The 20,853-nt window shown below is 38.7% G+C and overlaps 1 protein-coding gene across 1 annotated transcript in view; it reads right to left on the minus strand.

Moving 5' to 3' along the window:
* ap2b1 (adaptor related protein complex 2 subunit beta 1) overlaps positions 1–20,853 on the minus strand; it is a 72,993-nt gene that overhangs the window by 50,557 nt on the left and 1,583 nt on the right. The window contains exons 3-13 of the mRNA XM_079815977.1: positions 18,662–18,767; positions 17,264–17,399; positions 15,138–15,383; positions 14,867–15,057; positions 11,594–11,815; positions 11,282–11,402; positions 8,382–8,477; positions 8,007–8,122; positions 5,002–5,167; positions 3,515–3,613; positions 2,015–2,274 (exon numbers count right to left, since the gene is read on the minus strand). Of these exons, the coding sequence (XP_079672103.1) occupies positions 2,015–2,274; positions 3,515–3,613; positions 5,002–5,167; positions 8,007–8,122; positions 8,382–8,477; positions 11,282–11,402; positions 11,594–11,815; positions 14,867–15,057; positions 15,138–15,383; positions 17,264–17,399; positions 18,662–18,767 (1,759 nt within the window). The remainder of the gene's footprint in view (positions 1–2,014; positions 2,275–3,514; positions 3,614–5,001; positions 5,168–8,006; positions 8,123–8,381; positions 8,478–11,281; positions 11,403–11,593; positions 11,816–14,866; positions 15,058–15,137; positions 15,384–17,263; positions 17,400–18,661; positions 18,768–20,853) is intronic.

The following is a 20,853-nucleotide window of genomic DNA, read 5'->3' on the forward strand; positions in this document are numbered from 1 at the left end:
GGACGACAAGCCCTTGTTTTATTGTTTGATGAGAGGACAACGTGGGTTCTGTGTGCCACTACTTTCGATGAGTCCCCCATTGTATTACTGGACTGAGACTGATTCAGAAATAAAACAAATAACAGGGATCCCAGACCTTTTGGACAATGACTTACCATGACTTTGTGATTTTGAGTGGTTTGTAATTATTAGATTATGGGCCAGATTTACTAAATAGGGCCAATAAGCATGATCCGTAATCCCATAAAAAGTTCTGCGGTTGATCTACTGATAATGCACGCATTAAAGAACAAAGACACAGTAGCTCATTTCCATTTATGACCGACACAATCTACCAAGAGCAGTGCAAATTAGCACAGGGTCGCAAACCAGCCGATGATAATCAGGTGCGGGTAGTCTACTAACACAGGGGGTTATTAAAAATAATGTGGCTTGGCAAAATGATAAGTTTAGATAGCATCTTCCCCTGGCATTCTAAATAAATGAATATGAGTGGTGAAAATTATTTCCCTTTTACCATGCGCTCTCTGTTCTCTGCGGTTCCTCCTCCTACAGCAACTATCCCAGCCATGTCAAGCACTAAATGCTTTTTTTTAGGTGATAAATAGTCTCAGCCTCAGGCGTCACGCCCACAGACCGTTGTGATGGGACACACCAAGCCGACATCAAAGAACTAGCGGTGATGAAACTGACTGTGTTGTCGCCTCGGCTGCATCTTGGCCAAAAACTACGCTTGAACACACCAAAAGGACTAAAGGCGAATGTCAACTAGCATGTACGCTCCGTGCTTGCCTGTAAGTAAATATCTGTCTATATCAGCAGGTATCAATAGTCTATTTTCGTCATTCAAAAACAGAAACCAAAACTAGGACTGCAGAATATACAAACCGTAAACAGCAGTGCTTGCTTAACATTTTGAATATAAATCACGTTGATCACTTTCTTCACATGACGTAAAACTATAGCAGCCTTCTGTCTGTATCGTCTTGACTTCTGCTCGCTATCGCTTTTCGCTTCTTGTGTATTGACTCGTTTGCTAAGATGAACAACCAATCAGAGTTCTCTCTCTCACACCGACAGCCCTACACCGATTCTACATGCTGAATCTGACTAGAGCCAATGGTGCAGAACACACCGAAAAAACTAAGTCGACCATCGCTCAAAAACAGCCAGACAGCCAACCTTCGGCTTGGTGTGTTCCGGCCTTAAGGCACAGAAAATGGGAAACACTTCATGAGTTTCAAAGTGGTCATCTGATTGAATTTGACAGGATTCTTTAACGGTCTGTCTGGAAACAAAGCCAAACCCCCTAATGGAAGAAGAAATACGTGGTGTTCACAACTGTGACAATGAGCGCTTATCAGGATCAGCTAAACACTGGAAAAGGATGTGAAGTTTGTGGCACCACTGTTGCAGTAAACTTGCACAACATTCTTGAATTAATCATTTATTAGATGCACACCAGTCTGTTATCAAAGGGATACCGACTTTACATTTGCATGCCCTTAAACATGACCCAGAACAAAACTAACTGTGATTGGTTGCTTTACATATCAGTCAGACGGCCTCCTGGGTGGCGCTTGGCCAATGAAAGTTGCAATGGAGTCCAGACCTTCTGCCGTCATTCTGAAGGTCTAGCTATGCAAGACTAGGCATTAAACAATGGCGCAAATACCAGTAAACTGACTACCTCAAACAATAAATCACGTTGCATGATTTAAAAATTCCTCCCATAAATTTTGCATATGAAAGGGAAACTGTAGGAGTGCATATGCAATAAGGTCAGCGATCCCCATGCCTCCATCACTAATTTGTCACTGTGTGTCTTTAGTAAATACCGACAGTAGTTGTTTAAAGCCAAAAGAGGGTTTGTGCTTGTGCAATCTGTTAGTAAATCTGGTCCAAATACGTTTTAAACCATATTACAGAGCTCACACTTACATAGAGCAATTTCTAGACAGCCAATTAAATATTTAAGAGGTTTAGCTAGATCTTGTTTTAGCCGTCTTAGTACCTGCCGTGCTGGATGGGCAGATGTTTGCGGTGAATTCCGTGGCTTCCTTCCACAAAGGCATTGGGGGGTTTGTGGTAGACTGAGGCCAGCGAGCCGATGTGGCAGATGAGCTCGTCCAACAGGGTGGGCTCAATCAGGTCCGTCTCCTCTGAGATCAGAGGCTTCTCAGACAGCACGACCTCTTTAGCCGTCACAGGGTCGGTGGACAGCAGACGCCAGTAGATGTAGCCACGATCACGCAAGTCAGGGTTATCAGAGTCCTGAGATGGAGAACAAGACCAGGTTGAAAGGAGAGGAAATGTGACACTGTCAGCCAGACGCTGAGCTCCTTCTGAGATGCGACTCTGTGATGTGATATTTGTGATGATGTGAAATGCTAATGTGTGCTGATGCCGATACAGTGTTATATGCAATGAGTATAAGTTTTCAATTGTCTTTCATTATAAATAGATAAAAAAGCATGTATCTTACTCTGATATACCCAGCACAAACATTTGTTAACTGAATTTATATTATGTGGTGTTAAGATATGTGATCTCTTTTTGTCAAGTAATTTTTTGTTTCCCATTTAAAGCTACACTATGTAACTTTTCCGTCCACTAGAGGTCGCCTATTCAAAACAAAGGCGTAGTTTGATGACGCCACGTTTGAGCGCAGAATCTTGGGACATGTGGTCTTCAGCTCACAGCCGGTCGAAAAGAATCGGGATAGGACTCGGGCAGAAATCGTGTTCATGGATGCGATTATTATCGTTACTGTAGTCTGAAGCAGAGCGAGTGTTGTGGGAGCTGAGCAAGGCCGCTGGAGCGATTGTTAATAAGAAGAGCGCAACACACGCCTCGCGGGCAGCGGTACTGTTATTATGACATAGTCGCAGGCTGGACTTTTATTATGCCACAGTTGCCGGCGCCACTTCCACATTTCCGGTCATGAGTATGAGGTCATGAGTATGAGGTCATGAGTATGAGGTAACGCAGCTCTGTTTATCATATTAGATACATCTGAGTGTGTTATTCTGTGAGGTCGCTCGGCGGCTGCTATGGCACACTGCAGTAAGTGAAAAGCTTTTCTTTTCATAAAATAAAACCGGAAACCGAGGGTAGCGCAGATATGACGCAATTGACAGGCGACTCCCTCACACGTTCCGGTTCCTTGGTTAAAATGGCAATTTTCTCACGATTTACAAATAACTGGAAACATTTGGCATATTGAAAGTACTCAACTGAACAAAATACATTACACTGGCCTAGTGATTTTTGGATATTTTACAGAATTTATTTTACATAGTGAACCTTTAAACCAGTATAAAACTTCATACCAGTATTGTCCCTCATAACTGGTAGTATAACAAGCCTATAAATTGGTGATTGGTATCTGTTATCATATCAGCCAATACTTCTTCCAGTGATCGGAAACAGGTGATCGGCCCCAAAAATCCTGATCGGAGCACCACTAGTTGTAGTGTAACACTATGGTTTGTAATGCTCAAGCACATCTCACCTGAGTGGCCAGACTGAGCACTTGCTGAACCAGCTCTTGAGTCTCTGAAGGCTTCTTCAGGAACAGCTTCACTATGGCTGTCAGGAGAGTCAACTGGACCTGAAAGCAACAATGCAGTGGATACTGAATCAGGTGAAGTCCCTGCTTTGAAAGAAACTATTTACTATAACTGTAAACAAAACAAAAATCTAAACGAAACTAAGCAAAACAAAGCACAAAACAAAACACACACACAAACACACATTGACCTGGGGCCTATACCATGAAGCCAGTTTAGCTAGCTAGCCAGATATGTTTAAGCTTAGTTTGTGCCAATCCTGGGTTTTAGGTACCATTAACGTGGTTTGGCTTTTAGCAGTGTTCATCTCCATAGTAACGTACGCTCCACAGCAGGTTATGTTCTGGATAAGAGATCTCAAACTGAAATTGGACCAATCAGCTGTGAGCAAAGTGACACACCTCTGATGCAATAAAGACACTCCTTCTGTTTCTACTCCAAATTAAAGGTCACTAGCTAATGGCTATTAAAGACTTAAGCCTCTGGCTTTTAACAATGCTTATTTAAAATAATAATAATTTTGAATTATTTAAATATAATTTATGTAATTATTATACCCTTAATCAATCACACATGTATCATTTGAGTAAATCAATCATTAATATGCATTTTGTTAATATTAAACTAAATAGCCTATATAAAGGTCATACAAATAAGCTTTAAATTCAATAACTAAATCTATAAAAAATTACATGTGAGCATAAATGTTCAATTCTCTCTATATATCAACTAAACTAACTTCATAACTTTTACTTGCATTGACGTATAAGATTTTTCTTAAAGTTGTCCTCGACAGCTCTTTTCTTCTGTGTAAATTTGTTTAAATTCTTAATATTTTTCAATCATGTATATGAGTGAAGTGAATCACACTGCTTCTCCCGCAAGAAGTGAATCTCAGTTTCACTGATCCACAGCCTGTGATTGGCTGTTCACTCCTGATGTCACAGCTAAACTCCTAAACTCAGGATCAAAGCCTGAGTTGACAGAGAAAGTTGATGATCAGCATCATGGGACCAACAAAGCCTGAATAGATTGGTTTGGTTTTGTCAACTCGAAACTAATCCTGTAACCCTGAGTTTGTTAATCTACCATCATGGTACAGGCCCCTGGGGGGGGGGTTTCCAGAAAACAAGCTTAACTTACCATCACATATACTCTAGTTAACCTAAAATTTGCTTACTTAAGGTATGCAGGTGCCAAAACCGCGGTCCGGAGTAAGTTCAGCCAACCCGGAGTATGAAACTCAGAGTTAACGGTGACCATACAAAGACATTCTCAACCGAGCGCGTCCATGCTATGGCTTCTTACATACCCTGAAAGCTATCTCAGGTTTTGGAACTGAAAATTGAGGTTATCCGCTTACTCTGAGCATAACCTGTTTTCTGGAATACACCCCTGATTACAATCTAAATCAATAACAATGTCAAACCTGAGTGCTTTCATCATGGAAGCCCTCGAGGAAACTCTCCAGGAGCTCATCAGCATTGTCGATACGCTCGGCATATTCGCCCACAATCCAGATCATGGCTGCTCGAGCGTCGGGCTCATCCAGAGAGTCCAGGTTTTCACACAGAGTGGCAATTATGCTTTCATATCTGTGCAGATAACAGAGAGGTGATTCAGCAGGCAATTAGTTACATTCTCTTTCATTCAACATGAACCTATTGTTTTAACAGACAAACTGATATATACTCTGTTCCAAAACCTAGTGAGTTGTGTACACAGCATTTTAAGGATCACAGGTGGGCTTCTTACATAGAGGCTGTTCCAAAAGGTAGGATATTTAATAATGCTGAGATAACTCATTTTAGTCTAATTCTAAAGGCCCCAATATACCTCAAGTGAAATCGAAGAATGAACTGATGTGACGTCATTTTGAACAAAATCAGGCAAAACAAACTTCGTTTGGAGTGTATTTCAGGAGTTCGAAACAGCTTGCCAAAACTTTCCGTAAAAGTTCGCTACAGCTAGTAAACACCTTTGTACTACCATTGGTCCGTGACAATTACGTAATAGGTAGGTGTGTCTTTTCTGGTTCAGTTCTCCTGTTCAGTCCGTCGAGGTCAGACTTTATAGTAGAAAATGCTTTACAGAAGAAAGTTGTACTTCTGATGAAACGAGACACTGACACCGTTTTTCATGTTTAATATGGTAAAGCTGTGTGATTTTAAGTAATCTACTGTATAAAGTGCTATATAAATAAACGTGATGTGACTTTATGATGTGGATTAGTTCACTTCAAAATGAAAATATCCTGATAATTTACTCACCCCCATGCCATCCAAAATGTTCATGTCTTTCTTTCTGCAGTGGAAAAGAAATTACGTTTTTTGAGGAAAACATTTCAGGATTTTTCTCCACACAATGAACTTCAATGGCAACCAAAATCTTGAAGGTCCAAATCAACGCCGTTTCAAAGGGCTTCCGAGGGCTTCAGAAGCTCTGCACGATCCCAGCTGAGGAATAGGAAGAGGAATAATCTAGCGAAAACCATCGGTCATTTTCTAAAATAAAAAATGTATATACTTTTTAACCTAAATTGAAAAGGTTAAAAAGTATCCGACACACCACGGATTGTCCAAACACGTCGGAAAGGTCACGCCAGACGTAGGCAGAAGTACCGCCCCTGTGTTTACAAAGCGCTCATGCGAAGACTAATACAAACATCCTTTAGCAAAAAAAGGTTAAACAACGATGTCGGACAATTTTGAAGTTGGAGATGGAGGTTTTTTTAGTTTTTTTTATTGGTCTCACGCGTTCACTTGGGGCAGTACTTCCGCCTACGTTTGGCGTGACCTTTCCGACGTGATTGCATGGCACATCGCAGAGCAATGCAAAATGAGCAATTTAGGTCAAAAAGTATATATATTAGGGGTGTAACGGTACACAAAACTGACGGTTCGGTACATACCTCGGTTTTGAAGTCGTGGTTCATTGTGGGTTCGGTACAGCAGTTTTAAAAAATTGCTTTTTATTTATTTTTATAAAACAGTGGTTTACTGAAATTTTTTTGTCTGTCCTTAAATGAATTAAATTATAACTAAAAATTTCTTAACGATAATGCTGTAAACTAGGCTATATAGGAAGCCCTTACTTGCACATTACCATAGTAGGCTATAAAGGTTAACAACAGAGCCAAAACTATTCGCCTAAATTCAATTGCTATTTATTTTTAGATATAATAATTAACACTCAAATAACATATTGTACGCAATCATGTAAACTTCACATAAGCTAGTTTTTGCATTAACTTCTAAATCTAATTTTAAAATTATATTTTTTCTCCAATTCGTTGTTGAAATATAATCATTTATACACAGTGTCTGTCATTTTCATAACAGATTTATTTAAACATACATTAAATAATCAAGACATCACTAACAGGTTAAGTAGAATATAATTAATATATATAGGATAATATATATTTAGTGAAAGAGTTCATCTCTCTAGTGAACTAACAGCTGTGGACACTGAATGAATTCTGAGATAAATGTGATGCTACGTGACATTGTTTACGGCACGTCTTTCCACTGTTGAGACACTGATTGAGTGATTACATGACATGTGATACATTTCAGTAAGTTGTAATGTATCCTCGACATACCTTAAGATACTAATTCATGTTTATTCTTTAGGAAGAGATTATCTCGTTCACAGATGATCGCGTTCACGCGCGCGCTGTGGCCACTTGAACTGACGCGCCTATACAGTGATCAGTCACATCACATTAAAGAGCATCAAAACGGCATTTATCGTTTGAATTTTGTTATAAAATGGACTGAATACTTAATATGTTTGTGTGGGAACTCGGATTGAAGTGTGTTCGGCGCTTAAAACAAGCCGACTGTTAATGGTTAAAGATTGCATTCGGAACAGTTCGGTACACACGTGCACCGTATCAAAAGCCCTGTACCGAAACGGTTCAGTACGAATACGTGTACCGTTACACCCCTAATATAAAGGATTTTTTTTTTTTTCTTGAAAACGACCGGTTTGACCGGAAAATGAGGTTTTTCTAGATAAGACCCTATTCCTCGTCTGGGATCGTGCAGAGCCTCTGAAACCCTTTGAAGCCCTTTGAAACTGCATTGATTTGGACCTTCAACATTTTGGTTGCCATTGAAGTCCATTATGTGGAGAACAATCCTGGAATGTTTTCCTCAAAAACTTCATTTCGTTTCGACTGAAGAAAGAAAGACATGAACATCTTGGATGAGATGGGGTTGAGTAAATTATCAGGAAATTTTCATTTTAAAGTGAACTCATCCTTTAAGGCACGTATTCTTTACAGACAAGACAAATCCCAGGATGCGTCGTGACAAGCTCAGTGAAAAAAATAAAATGAAAGTGCTGGAGGAGACCAGAAAAACTGTGATTTCATTCTGTACTGAAAAGTACCAATAAAAATAGAGCAGATGAGAGTTATGGACTGACTTGTTGGGGTATTTGCGGAAGATGTCTCTGATGACCACAATGGCCTCTTGCACAACATAATTGACTTTGGTCTGGATGAGGTCCAGCAGGGTGCTAACACAACGCTCAGCTGATTGCTGTACACACAGAGATGAGAGAAAACTTAGTCACAGCTACAAATGACAATGATAAAACTCATCAAGGCACTACAGCTCTTTGAACAAAATATGCAATGAAATAAAAAATCTATAAAGATTGCTTGCACTTAGGAATTTTGGATTAGGAACTTTGATGTTCAAAAAAGCAAGCTAGATTGCAGAGATTGATCAGACATTTCTATAGGGAATACAGAATAAAATGTAGGCATTTAGGGATGAATAACGAGGCAAGAATTACCTCCACTTTGATGGCACAGCGGCCGATGGCTCGAACGGCTTTCCGAACAAAGTCTACATCCACCTCAGTGGCATACTCCTTCAGTTCAGCCAGTACCTACAAAAATCAACATCATTTTAAGGGGATTTCTATAGAAACCGAGTGTGAAAGGCTGAATGCCCTCCACAAGAGAAAGAACAGGGAATCGATAACTCACAAGGTTATAAGCTCAGGGGGAAAAGTGTGAGAAAAGTCTGATGTTAATGTCATACAGTGCATATATACAGTATACATATATTTATGGTGGAAAAGGCTAAATGATGTAATCAGGGCTTGACATTAACATCCACCCACCCGCCAAATGCGGGTGGATTTCAGCAGTGGCGTGTAACGCAGTCACTCCCACTAGCCACTTTGGTGGGTTGAATTTTATATATAATCATGGGCGTCGGAAGCTTAAAATGTGGGTGGGTCCTCTCTCAGAAATATTTAACTGGAGTAGATGCCATTTAAATGAAGTACAAATATACCGCCTTGTTTGCTTAACGTCTGGTTGGGCAAGACAAAATTACGGAAATCACTGTATCGAGAGCGGCAATAGTGTGGGGGTAAGACGCATGGCATCAAGTTGACACAAATCGATCCGAGGTTCGAATCCGCCTTTTGCCGAACTCACTCTACTCCCATTTCCCATCTCATATCAGATTGGAAAGGCATTTATTTTCAATAAAAATTAAGAAAATGTTATAAAATGAGTGTGATAAGTGTTTATCGGTTGGGGGTAGGTTAACAGACATGTGCTGAATAAGAGACGATAAAAGTGAGTGGGTCCAATATCATTGATCGTAAAAAGTGGGTGGGTCTTGTCCCACCCACATACAATGGTTCCGACACCCATGTATATAATATATACATTTTCCAATTGTAATCTTTTAAAAAGGCATCTGAAATGATAAACAAAATATTGTTTTTTCGATACATATCAATACTGAAATATCTGAAATGCTTCCGATACTCATAATCTGCAGAATAGTTACATGATACCAGCTGCTCTTTCTTTCTCTCTCATCTCTCCGACAGCGAGTCGACACAAACCCGTCGACACAAAAAATTATGCATAATTTGATCCGCAGATTTTGTGCTTGCGCACATAACGCTGGCTCTCAGTACTAAATTGAGTTATTTTTCCCTGCTTATTGCGCTTAAACAGTCAGATACACACAAAAAAAAATTCAAAATGCAGGTCTTAAGTTTTAAGTGAACGTAAACAGCTGAAAAACGCTTGTGTAATAGTATAATGGATCCGTGTGTCAGGTCTTAAAGTGACAGCAGCATAATATACCTGCTGCCAAATTATGAGATAATATTAAAAATACCCAGCAGCCATATCACCCTGACGCCCAAGACTGGTTTCCCACTGAAGCTAAGCAGGGCTGAGCCTGGTTAGTACCTGGATGGGAGACCAACTGGGAAAACCAGGTAGCTGCTGGTAGAGGTGTTAGTGAGGCCAGCAGGGGGTGCTCACCCTGTGGTCTGTGTGGGTCCTAACACCCCAGTATAGTGATTGGGACACTATACTGTAACAAGCACCGTCCTTCGGATGAGACGTTAAACCGAGGTCCTGACTCTCTGTGGTCATTAAAAATCCCAGGATGTCCTTTGATAAAGAGTAGGGGTGTAACCCCAGCATCCTGGCCAAAATTGCCCATTGGCCCCTCTCCATCATGGCCTCCTAATCATCCCCTACTGATTGGCTTCATCACTCTGTCTCCTCTCCACCAATCAGCTGGTGTGTGGTGGGCGTTCTGGCGCAATATGGCTGCCGTCACATCATCCAGGTGGATGCTGCACATTGGTGGTGGTTGAGGAGATTCCCCCTTCTATATGTAAAGCGCTTTGAGTGCCTAGAAAAGCGCTTTATAAATGTAACAAATTAATTATAATTAATTATAAAAATATATATATGGTAGTTATGTCAAAATTGTGGCCAGTGAAAATGCTGAGTGGCTAGTAACTTTGGAAAACCACTTGCCACAGTGGCTGGTGAGCAAAAAAGTTAATGTCAAGCCCTGGACGTAACACAAATATAACAAAGATAAAATGTATTACAACGGAATGCGACAAAGCAATTAGTTGTCAGATGCAGTGTAATCACAGCTGTCATTTTATGCCAGGCGGCTCAGAGCTCAATAAGCTTAAGCATGTGTTTTAGTTAAACAGCAGCCCATTTGCACATCAATTAATATTATATATTTATATTTATGCATTTGGCAGACACTTTTATCCAAAGCGACTTATCACAGGGACAATCCCCCTGGAGCAACATGGAGTAAAGTGCCTGGCTCAAGGACACACTGGTGGTGACCGCTGGGATCGAACCAGCAACCTTCTGCATATCAGTTCCATGGTTTAACCCACTGGACCACCATCTCATATTCAATATTATAGTTTTATGTAACATTCAGCTGAACATGTACTTTTTAATTTGAAGTAATGTGCTGATACATTTCCCAGTTATTAAAATCTACATCTCAGGGGAATGCTAAATTTTTTCGCTAGCATCACAGGAAATTGTGAAGGACTGTGTGATTTAGGATCTGTGAAAGTGAGAGTGTGATCTCTACATTTACATAAATGACAGTGAAAATAATTGAAAATAATGATGTAATTAATTCAGCTTTAATTAGTTGCAGAATAAGCTCTATTATTTGAACTTTTAAGGCCTTGGATAAGCTGACTGCCTCTGCCTACAAATGAGAAATGAGACTGACTACAAGTTGTGTCTCTTATTTCAGACTATAACAGATAATAATGATGTGCTCTACACAGTTTTCTTGTTGAATACACAGTTTCTTAGAACAGGATAGGATAAGTAAAACATACTGACTTGAAAGCTAATAATTATACATCTTTTGAAATACCTGGGCAATGTTGGCATGAGAGGCCAGGCGGATCATAATGTCCAGTTTCTCCAGCTTGACGTAGATGGGGTCATTGTACTTGACAAAGAACACTTTGATCTCTTGCTTCAAGATCTCAGGCCTGCAGGTAGAGAGATCACTGTCTTAGTCTCAGTCAAAACATTCAGAATTGCCAAGCAAAAAGACAAATGGACGATACTGCCATCTAGCGACAGCATTTAGTCAGAGACTTGAGTGATTAGCACATTACAAACTCTTAAACTAGTGCATCAGAAAACAAAAAGCACTGAAAAATAAGGACAGCAGTCTAACCGTTTCTGCACAATAAGGTTAATGTTCCTGAGGGCCACATATTGGACCTCTGGTTCCCCAGACAACAGCGTGACAAGGGGAGGTGAGAGCTTCTTCAGAAGAGTGTTGTAGTAATCGGAGTCTTTGGGCAGGAGCTCCAGAAACTTCATCAGTACCTTCACCGCAGACAGCACCACAGCCGAGTTAGCATGAGAGAGACGAGGAGTCACACGCTCACAGATACTAAGAGAGACAGGAAGAGGGAGTTATGCTTGATACGTTTTTCATCTGTATTAATCCTGGTACTCTTGAATAGAGGTTTTACAATTTTGTATTTGCAATAGGTTGATTATAAAATTCATCATTAACAATTTAAATATTCCTCGTACACATTAGTATGTTTTTCTTAGTGGGTAATACACAGCAAAAAGTAATATAAAGTGTGAGTAGTCCATCAAGGTTCCATCCTGGGCCCTACTTTATTTAGTCTTTATGTTACTTTCATTTGATATTATCCGAAATCACAAAATATATTTAATTCCTGTGCTGGTAGTAGAACAATTGCACATTTCACAAAGCTATTTCAGCCGTACTGAAATACTTTGGTTTGATTAAGGCTATGTTTACACATCAACTGTGTACTAAAAACCGAAGTATTTCTTTTGTGTTTTTCGCGTACAGATGACAGCGCAGTCAAAATCATCCCTGTTCACAAGGATCCACGAAAATAACAAAAAAAAGCTGTATTAGGCTGCCAGGCCAGTAGTTTGCGATGTCACTTTGTAAAGAAACAACGTGAATGAAAGACAATACATTGCATGCCCATGACACCACCGTTTTCACAAAATCACGTTTTTTGCAGTTTACACTGAGACTGTAATGGTCTTGTTTTGCAAAACTTGCATTCTGAAAACCATTTTCAAAAGTTTGCGCTTTCAAGCCCCCAAAATACCACTGTCATGTAAATGAACGGCCAAAACAGATAAAACGTTTTCCATTTATAGCTGACAATGGTGTCGTGTTAACGCCCCCTATATCAAACCCTGAATTAAAGGTGACATGTGTAAATTTTAGCAGTGAGTTGCGAATTGTAACCTCCCACCGCTCACCCCTCCCTTTCGAAGCACATAGAGAAGCTACGGTGGCCAGCAAAGGACAAAGATGTTGTCGTCTGAGACTAGCAGAGAGTAGCTAGCGCTCTGTAGAGCAGTTTGGCCGTTTAGAGCTACTGTAGAAATATGACGCCGCAAAATGGCGACTTCACTGTAAGGGGACCCGCGGTGTGTGTAGTTTGAAATGGTTCATTCTAAGGTAATAAAAACATAACGGTTCATTATGTAAGGTGTTTATACACTACTGAAAACAGTCATGTATATTATATTGCATTTCTGTCAATAGATCCTCATGAATATTACACACTGCACCTTTAAAAACCAAATCTGGAAAAAACTGTTTGAACTTCCTATGAAAATCTTGTGAAATCTATGCAGCAATTCATAAGGTCATACTTTGCATGACCTTTTACATATGAATTCTATGAACTAAATCAATGAAGTGTTAGACCTAAATAGAAAAAGCAAGCCTCTATTTCCTCTCAGAGGTTTATCTCTTAACTCTTAATAAATACCATGTGAATAAAATGTCATATATCATCTTAAAATAGACCTGCGAGGAAATGAAATTAATAGTAACATACAACTCACTCTAAAGCAGTACTAATTCATTGTATTGCTGTTCTATTCTCAAACTAAAAATAAAAGATAAATGTTATCATATGCCTGGTGTATATAATTAACCTTCTTCAATTGACAATCCAAGTACATCAGTTGTTGACATTTACCAGCTAGAAAATTGCTCTGACATGCCTGAACTGACCCTGTCAGAGCACACAACACAGGTTTTTACAGCCTCTAATCCACTTCAGTTTTTAAAAAAAATGCAAAATCATACTAAAAGGAGAGAAAGAAATCTTGTCTGTTGTCTAATTAACTGCTCCAGACCTTTAAAGAAACCAGATTTCAGATGATGTCAGATGTTAGCTGCCACACTCACATCTAAACTGGTGGGAAAAGGTCTACCTGTACATTATCCAACTATGCACTTGGCACACATTAGTTTTAATTCATTTTTAATTTAAATAATTCCTTTTCAGTTATTTTTCATATTCATTTTTATGTTCTTATATGAGACAGATCTCATCTCATACAGAGATTAAACCTAGTCCTAGATTTACATGGCCATTTAAAACAGATTAACAAAAATCAGCTTTCTCTGCATTTAGTCTAGTCCAGATTTTAATAAACTGATTTCCTGGAGGAAGACTATAGCTACTCCAGAACTAAATTGTGGCTTGTTTTATAGGCAACCTCAGTCGTGCTAATTCAGATTAGCACAGTTGGTTTTAAATGAATCTTGTTTATTTAAATTCAGGACTCCATAGTCTAGGTTTTAGTAATTTGTACTTAATCTGTGTTTGCCAATTAACCTTAGCCATGATTAACTATTCTAGATTAAGGTCTATTCCTGTCTTAAAGGGTTAGTTCACCCAAAAATGAAAATAATGTAATTATAATGTAACAATAATGTAATGTAACCCTTTAATTTAAAACATGTCCAGGAAATCACCTCATTATGATTTATTTAAAACACTTCAAATTACTAACATTTATCATCTATCAAATTACTAAATTCTGAGTTTGGGTCGCTTTCAAATGCATTTGGGAATATTTTGAAGAATGTCCGTAACCAAACAGTTCATGGACCCCATTGACTTTTTGGTTATCGACATTCTTCAAAACATCGACATTCTTTTGTGTCCAGCAGAAGAAAGAAATTCATACAGGTTTGGAACAACTTGAGGATGAGTAAATGATGAAAGAATTTTCATTTTGGGGTTTTTAGGGCTTAAAATTAAAAGTACAAATAAGTTAGATGGTTTAACGTTGGAAAATTAATGCGACATTTAAGACAATCATGAATATCAATATTGTAATTTTATGCCTTGACTGGTAAATAAAATTACAATTATTATTATTATATTTTTCTAAAATAAAAAATATATTATATATTTTTATTTTACAGTGAAGTATTACAATAGTAATTTCATATTTTATATTTTTTATTAATAATTATAATTATTATCTAATAGTCATATTGCTTGGCTATAACCACACAATTTTGGCCACATTTTGCAGCCCTACAAACAATTTTTTTTTTTTGGAAACTTCATCTCTCACCTTTATCTCCATATACCTATAGAGATAAAGAAACCTAAGAGAATCATTATTCCCTCACCTCTGGGCCTCACGCTCGTCTTTGGGGTTGTAGTTGGAGAGGCAGTCCAGGATGAAGATCTGGCCCCACTCAGTGCACTCGTTGAGGGCCGTCAGGAGCTTATTGATGTTCTGGGGATTCAGGTCCAGAAGGTTGCTGTTGGGGTGAGACTCGCTGATCTCAGACAGAGCAGCAACTGCATTTGCCACAACCTATGAGAAATTCAGATATTAGTAAAATACTGTGAATATGGAGGTATGCATTCAGTGAAACTAGATCAAAAGTATCTAACCATGGGGTTGGAGTCAGCGATCAGGTCCCTAAGAGAATCCAGGAAGCCCTGGTCCTCCACCATCTGGGCGTTGATGTCATGAAGTTTGGCCACACACACTGCGGCGGTCTTCCTCACATAGGGGTCTTCATCCTTCAGACACTTTCGCAGAGGCTCGCACAAGTACTCAGTGATCTTATCCACACGAATACAGCCCATTGTACGCACAGCCAGAGCTCGGATCAGTGGGTTTGGATCCTCGCAGTCCTAAAAAGAAAGAGCAACTTCAGACAATCTGGTGGAATTTCATAAACACCAGCTGGGTTTACATGGACCCTAATAATCTGATTGTAACCGGACTAGTAGCACAATCGGAACAAAAAAAGTCAGATGTAAGATGTAACCACATCAAGCGTAATGAATTGACCAGATCTGATTCAACTTTCATTTGGATTGTAAGGGGTGGTTTATTCCTTTAGTAATCCAATCGAGAGGACATATAAACACTATAAAATCAGATTGAAAATCAAAACTGGAGAGTACTGCGCATGTGCAATGACGTAGAAATAGTGTAATGACGTATGACGCGCGGAACGAGCTGTTCTTCCTGTTGAATCAAGTGTCATAAACGAGTGTCCTGTCATTCTGAAGTTCTCTTTCCACTCATCTTCTGTGACTTCCCACCAGTCCTTGTTTCGGACTCTTATCCTCAGACGCCTTGTTTTGAGTCACAAATTATCATTCTTTACACAGAATCTGAACCAGTGTCACAGACCATAATAATGTCAGCATCACTTGGCCAATGAGTAGTTTAGTGAAAGACCGATAAATAGTTTGATAAATTGGGTGAAAGGCAGCTCTTCACATGCAATTATATGGGCGGTGTGTTTAATTTCATTTTTAGCTCCTTCCATTCCTTCTCATGTAGACAATTGGTTAAGTAAAAATATAAGGATTATAGTGCATGAATCGTGATATAGTGATATGCACTGCATATATGTAGCAAAATGCTTTTTTCTATAGCTATTTTTCTAGCTGACTAACGAGTTTATGAGCATTGAATGTTTTTTTCTGAGGTAAATTTGACATTACATGATATGATTGATATATGATTGATATATATGATTTTATATGATACATGATATGATTTGATATGATCCAGTATATGATATGATATATGATATGATATATGATTTGATATGATTTGATATGATTGATATATGATATGATATGATATGATATGATATGATATGATATGATATATGATATGATAATGATATACAAGCTCCTTCCAAGGTCGAAATGATGATTGGGCGATCTGTCAGGCCACATTAAAGAGCGCCAAAACAACATTTATTGATTGTATTTTGTGATAAAATTAACAAACACATTAAAAGTGACATATTAAAGGTGACAATTAAGTACAAATCTTACTATGATTATGGATAGCTGCACTACACAAAATAAGAAGTTCAGGCAGTAACAGAAAACAGCAAAGATTAAAAGATATTGGGAATCCATATCAGTATCAATCAGTTAACGATTAGTGTCCACACAGCTGTCATGTTTATCAGTTGTAGTTTATCCACGTTGTGTGCACGAAATAGACACTGCCTTTCTGCACTTTTACAGTAACGTACTTGGATGTTCATTCATTGACACATCTCCGTCGCTTTCTATCTCTCTCATGCTGGCACAGTCGTCAGTGTTGTTGCTCAATAGAGACGAGGAATTTGAAAAAACCTGCAATTTTTCGTTTTGACATGCGTTTCTGACATGGAAAGCTGATCCTTGCTGTCTCCGTTCGTATTTTGGCGCTCGAACTCAGTGAGGTTTTTTTCCACTGCAACTTTTCTGCGTATCATATGTTATTACGTCAACACAACAAAAGGTGTGATGGGCTACTCGTCACAGAACATGCAGGTAAAAAGGCACACAATTTCTTAATCATAACATTTCAATTTATATGATCGCCAGTGGCGATCTTAGCAAAAATATCACTCGCAAATTAATATTTTTGGTCGCAAATGCAACCGTGGAGCCCTGCACTATGTTCGGATTTCATTCAGATTGGAGCAAAAAGTGTCCATGTAAACATAGCGTCTGATCGGTTGGTTCCAAACTTAACTATTGCCAGCAAGTCTTACCTTTACAAAGCTGTTAACGGCCATGATGGCCATGTCAGGTTGACTCTTGGCGTAGTTCATAAGGTACAGGTAAACCAGTTTCTTCAGCTCCAGGTTATCGGTCTGCATGCAGTTTACCACATCTGGAAACAAGGAACTAAAGAAGCAGTGAAAAGATATTAGCTTAAAGAGCACCTATCATGGAATTTTGAAATGTACCTTTCATGTAGTGTGTAACATAGATCTAAGTGAACAAAAACATCCTGTGATAGCTTGAAATATGACAGTGCACCGTATATATAGTTATTTTCTTTCAAAAGTAAGAGTCGACTCGGAGTCATTTTTAAGAATCGTTAGAAGACCGAAGCTTTTTCTCTGACTAGATGACGTCAACTTGTCAAGTTATTTGAATACGATACGTCGACTTATTGCGCTCCAAGACGCCAGTGAAAACTAGAAAACATCATGGCGACGAGACGCTGTGTTCTGAAGTGCCACTCAAAAGCAAACTTCTTTCATCTGCCCAAGGATGAGCATTTGAAGACTAAGTGGCTTGAAGACAAACCATACATCGTCGCGATTGTGTGTTTATTAGTCGTCAAATGTATGTTTCGCGATCTCAGGAAGCTTTTATTATGGACTTCTATTATGGCACATGGTTCTTCTTCGTCTGTCTGTACCATACATGGACTACATGTGCACAGAGCGCCCTCCGGCTGCCAGTATGAATTGAAAACAACACATAAGAGACTCAATCGCTCATGATTAGGCTATAACTGCCCATTTTGAGGAAGTATTGAATAAAAAATACTCCTCTGTTTAGAAATTTGACACAGACATATGAGAATCTATCAATATGTCTCCTCATCTGCACACTTTTGAACTAAAAGCCCTGAGGGATGTTGATTTGTCGCGAGTCTTCGTGAGGAGAATAGAGGAGTTTTTTTATGAATGAGATCAGCTGAGGCTCATATTACAATCAAACAGTACCGACGCGGTTTTCATATTCATAACTCCTGACACATATTAACAAATTACTGTCACTATAAGACTTTGATGGGCGTTCCGTTTCCGAAAATATCTGCACAGACTAAACCAATCACAACTGACTGGGTCATCGGACCAATCACCGCAGATTAGCATCACGTAAAGGCGGGGTTTTGAAAAGTGAATCACTAAAGGAATCATTTGAGAATCGCTGTCAAAACAGGTAAAAATAAATGCATATTATAAGAAAACTAAAGTCTTTTTTGTCATTGCATGCATGCAAAACTGTTGTTGGGGACTTCTAAAACAATATTTGGAACATTTTAAATGCCATGATAGGTGCTCTTTAATTCAAATGAATTATCTTTTACATATTGTGGGAAGTGAGAGATTATCTTTGATTGTGTAATGGTGATAAATGAGCCGAAGCACCTGACATCCTTGCCCACTGTCATGGCTGCAATGACTTTCTTCACTGCCTCTTTCCTCTTCTCCTTCTTCTCATTGTTCAGCTCGGCCTTCAGCTCAAAGATTTCACCTGAAACGGAGAGTAACATGATTAGTGGTCATCTGATCTGAGGTTTTAAAGGCTGATGCTGATGCTGATACAACAAAACACAACAGAAGCATTAAAGTTCCCCCGATTATGCTTTTTTCGGATATTACCTTTCCCGTAGTGTGCTATAAAGCTGTTTGTGAATGTAAAAGGTCTGTAAGGTTTCAAAAATCAAAGTGCACAATAAATGGAGTTACTGTCTTTCAAAAGAAAGAACTGATTCTGAACTGCCTTAAATGAGTGGGCAATAATTCCAGCCTTCCTCCCTGTTCAAACCTACATAGGTTTGTAACAAATTTGCATAATGCCAGCTAACGGCATGCAAACAATGTCTACTTTGACCCTCAAACACTGTAGTTGTAGCTGAGGCCTGGAAAAGTTGGTTTCATGTTGTTGACATGTTGAGAAGACTTTTTTTGTGCTACGAAAGCAGATCCACTTTGCATCTACTTCCAAAGGATAAGGGCTCGGGCTCAAATATGGTTTTGATATGGTAAAACCGCCATCTTTGCAGTTAATTTCACTGTGCTGAGGAACCTCAGGAGCTGAAATTCAGATATGGTAATGGCCGTTTTATTTCCGACAAGTGCTGTAAGCAGTAGACCAATCACTGGTCTATCCGACCAATCAGAGCAGAGGAAGCTCTCAAAAAGGAGGGGTTTAAAGACCGGATCCTTGATCGAGCCATTTCAGACACTGTGAGAAAAGAAGTGAGGCTGCAATGCATAATGAAAATTAAAGTGTTTTTGGACCTTGGATGCATGTAACCCTGTTGTAGAAGACCTCCGAAACAAAAATAGGGGCACTTTAAATTCACAATTATTTTACACTCTAGTTGAAAATTAATTAGTGCTATCAAATAGATTCATTGCGATTAATCACATCCAAAATAAAAGTTTGTGTTTACATAATCCCTTGCAGAATCTGTGAAAATGGGAATAATTTTAACTAAATAAAAGAGATCATACAAAATGCATGTTATTTTTTAATTAGTACTGTCCTGAATAAGATATATTTACATATAGTCCACAAGACAAACATTTTTTGAAATGCTGAATTTATTAAAATGACAACAATAAAAGTTAATGAACCATTAATTCTCAATACTGTGTGTCATTCCCTGGATGATCCACGGCTGCGGACTTTTATTATGCCACACTCGCCGGCGCCATTTGCACTTTTCCGTCATGAGTATGAGGTAACGCAGCTCTGTTTATCATATTAGATACATTTGAGTGTGTTGAAAATGATGTAATGACGTTACTCTGTGTGTTCGCTCGGCGGCTGCTAGGACACTTGTTCACACTGCAGTGAGAGTAAAGCGTTTCTGCAAAATAAAACCGTAAACCGAGGGTAACGCTGATATGACGCAATTGACAGGCGACTCCTTCACACGTCCCGGTTCCCTGGGTAATTTTCTCATGATTTACAAATAGTTGGAAACATTTGGGATATTGTAAGTACTCAACTGAACAAAATATATGGCACTAGTGGTTTTTGGATATTTTATTGAAAAAAAGTTTCTTAGTGCACCTTTAAGTTCCATGATTATTGTAGGTATGAAATAATTAGTGCGCCAAAGTAGTTGCCTTTTGAAGCCAAAATATGTAGTCAAGGAGCGTTATTTTGACCATGGAGTTGTGGTGTGCTATTGGTTGGGGAAATCTGTCCAAAGTTTTACAAAATATTTAATTGTCAAAACACAACAGTTTTAGTATTTATGTGAGATATGTATTAAGCCTATATATCCATTAAACGTCAGCATTTTGTTTCCAAGTGTGGTGAATTTAAAAGAACTACAGAAAACAGCCTCTGATTCACAAAATGCTCGAACACAAAGATAAGGTGCAGATTAGCCTTGTGGTGTCCAATGCTGATCGGTTAAAATTAATTTGTTTCTATAAGTTTCTATATATAAACTACAGAATACATGGAAGGCTGAATTGATGCATGCCTTCTAATATTTTTCATATTATATTATTAAATATTCTGGAATTTTTAATATTCAACAGTAGGCATTAATAATGTATGTTCTTGCTTCATAATTTGAAAGTACATAATTATTACA

Source organism: Gobio gobio (assembly GCF_949357685.1).
Source record: "Gobio gobio genome assembly, chromosome: 4".
NCBI classification, from domain to species: Eukaryota; Metazoa; Chordata; class Actinopteri; order Cypriniformes; family Gobionidae; genus Gobio; species Gobio gobio.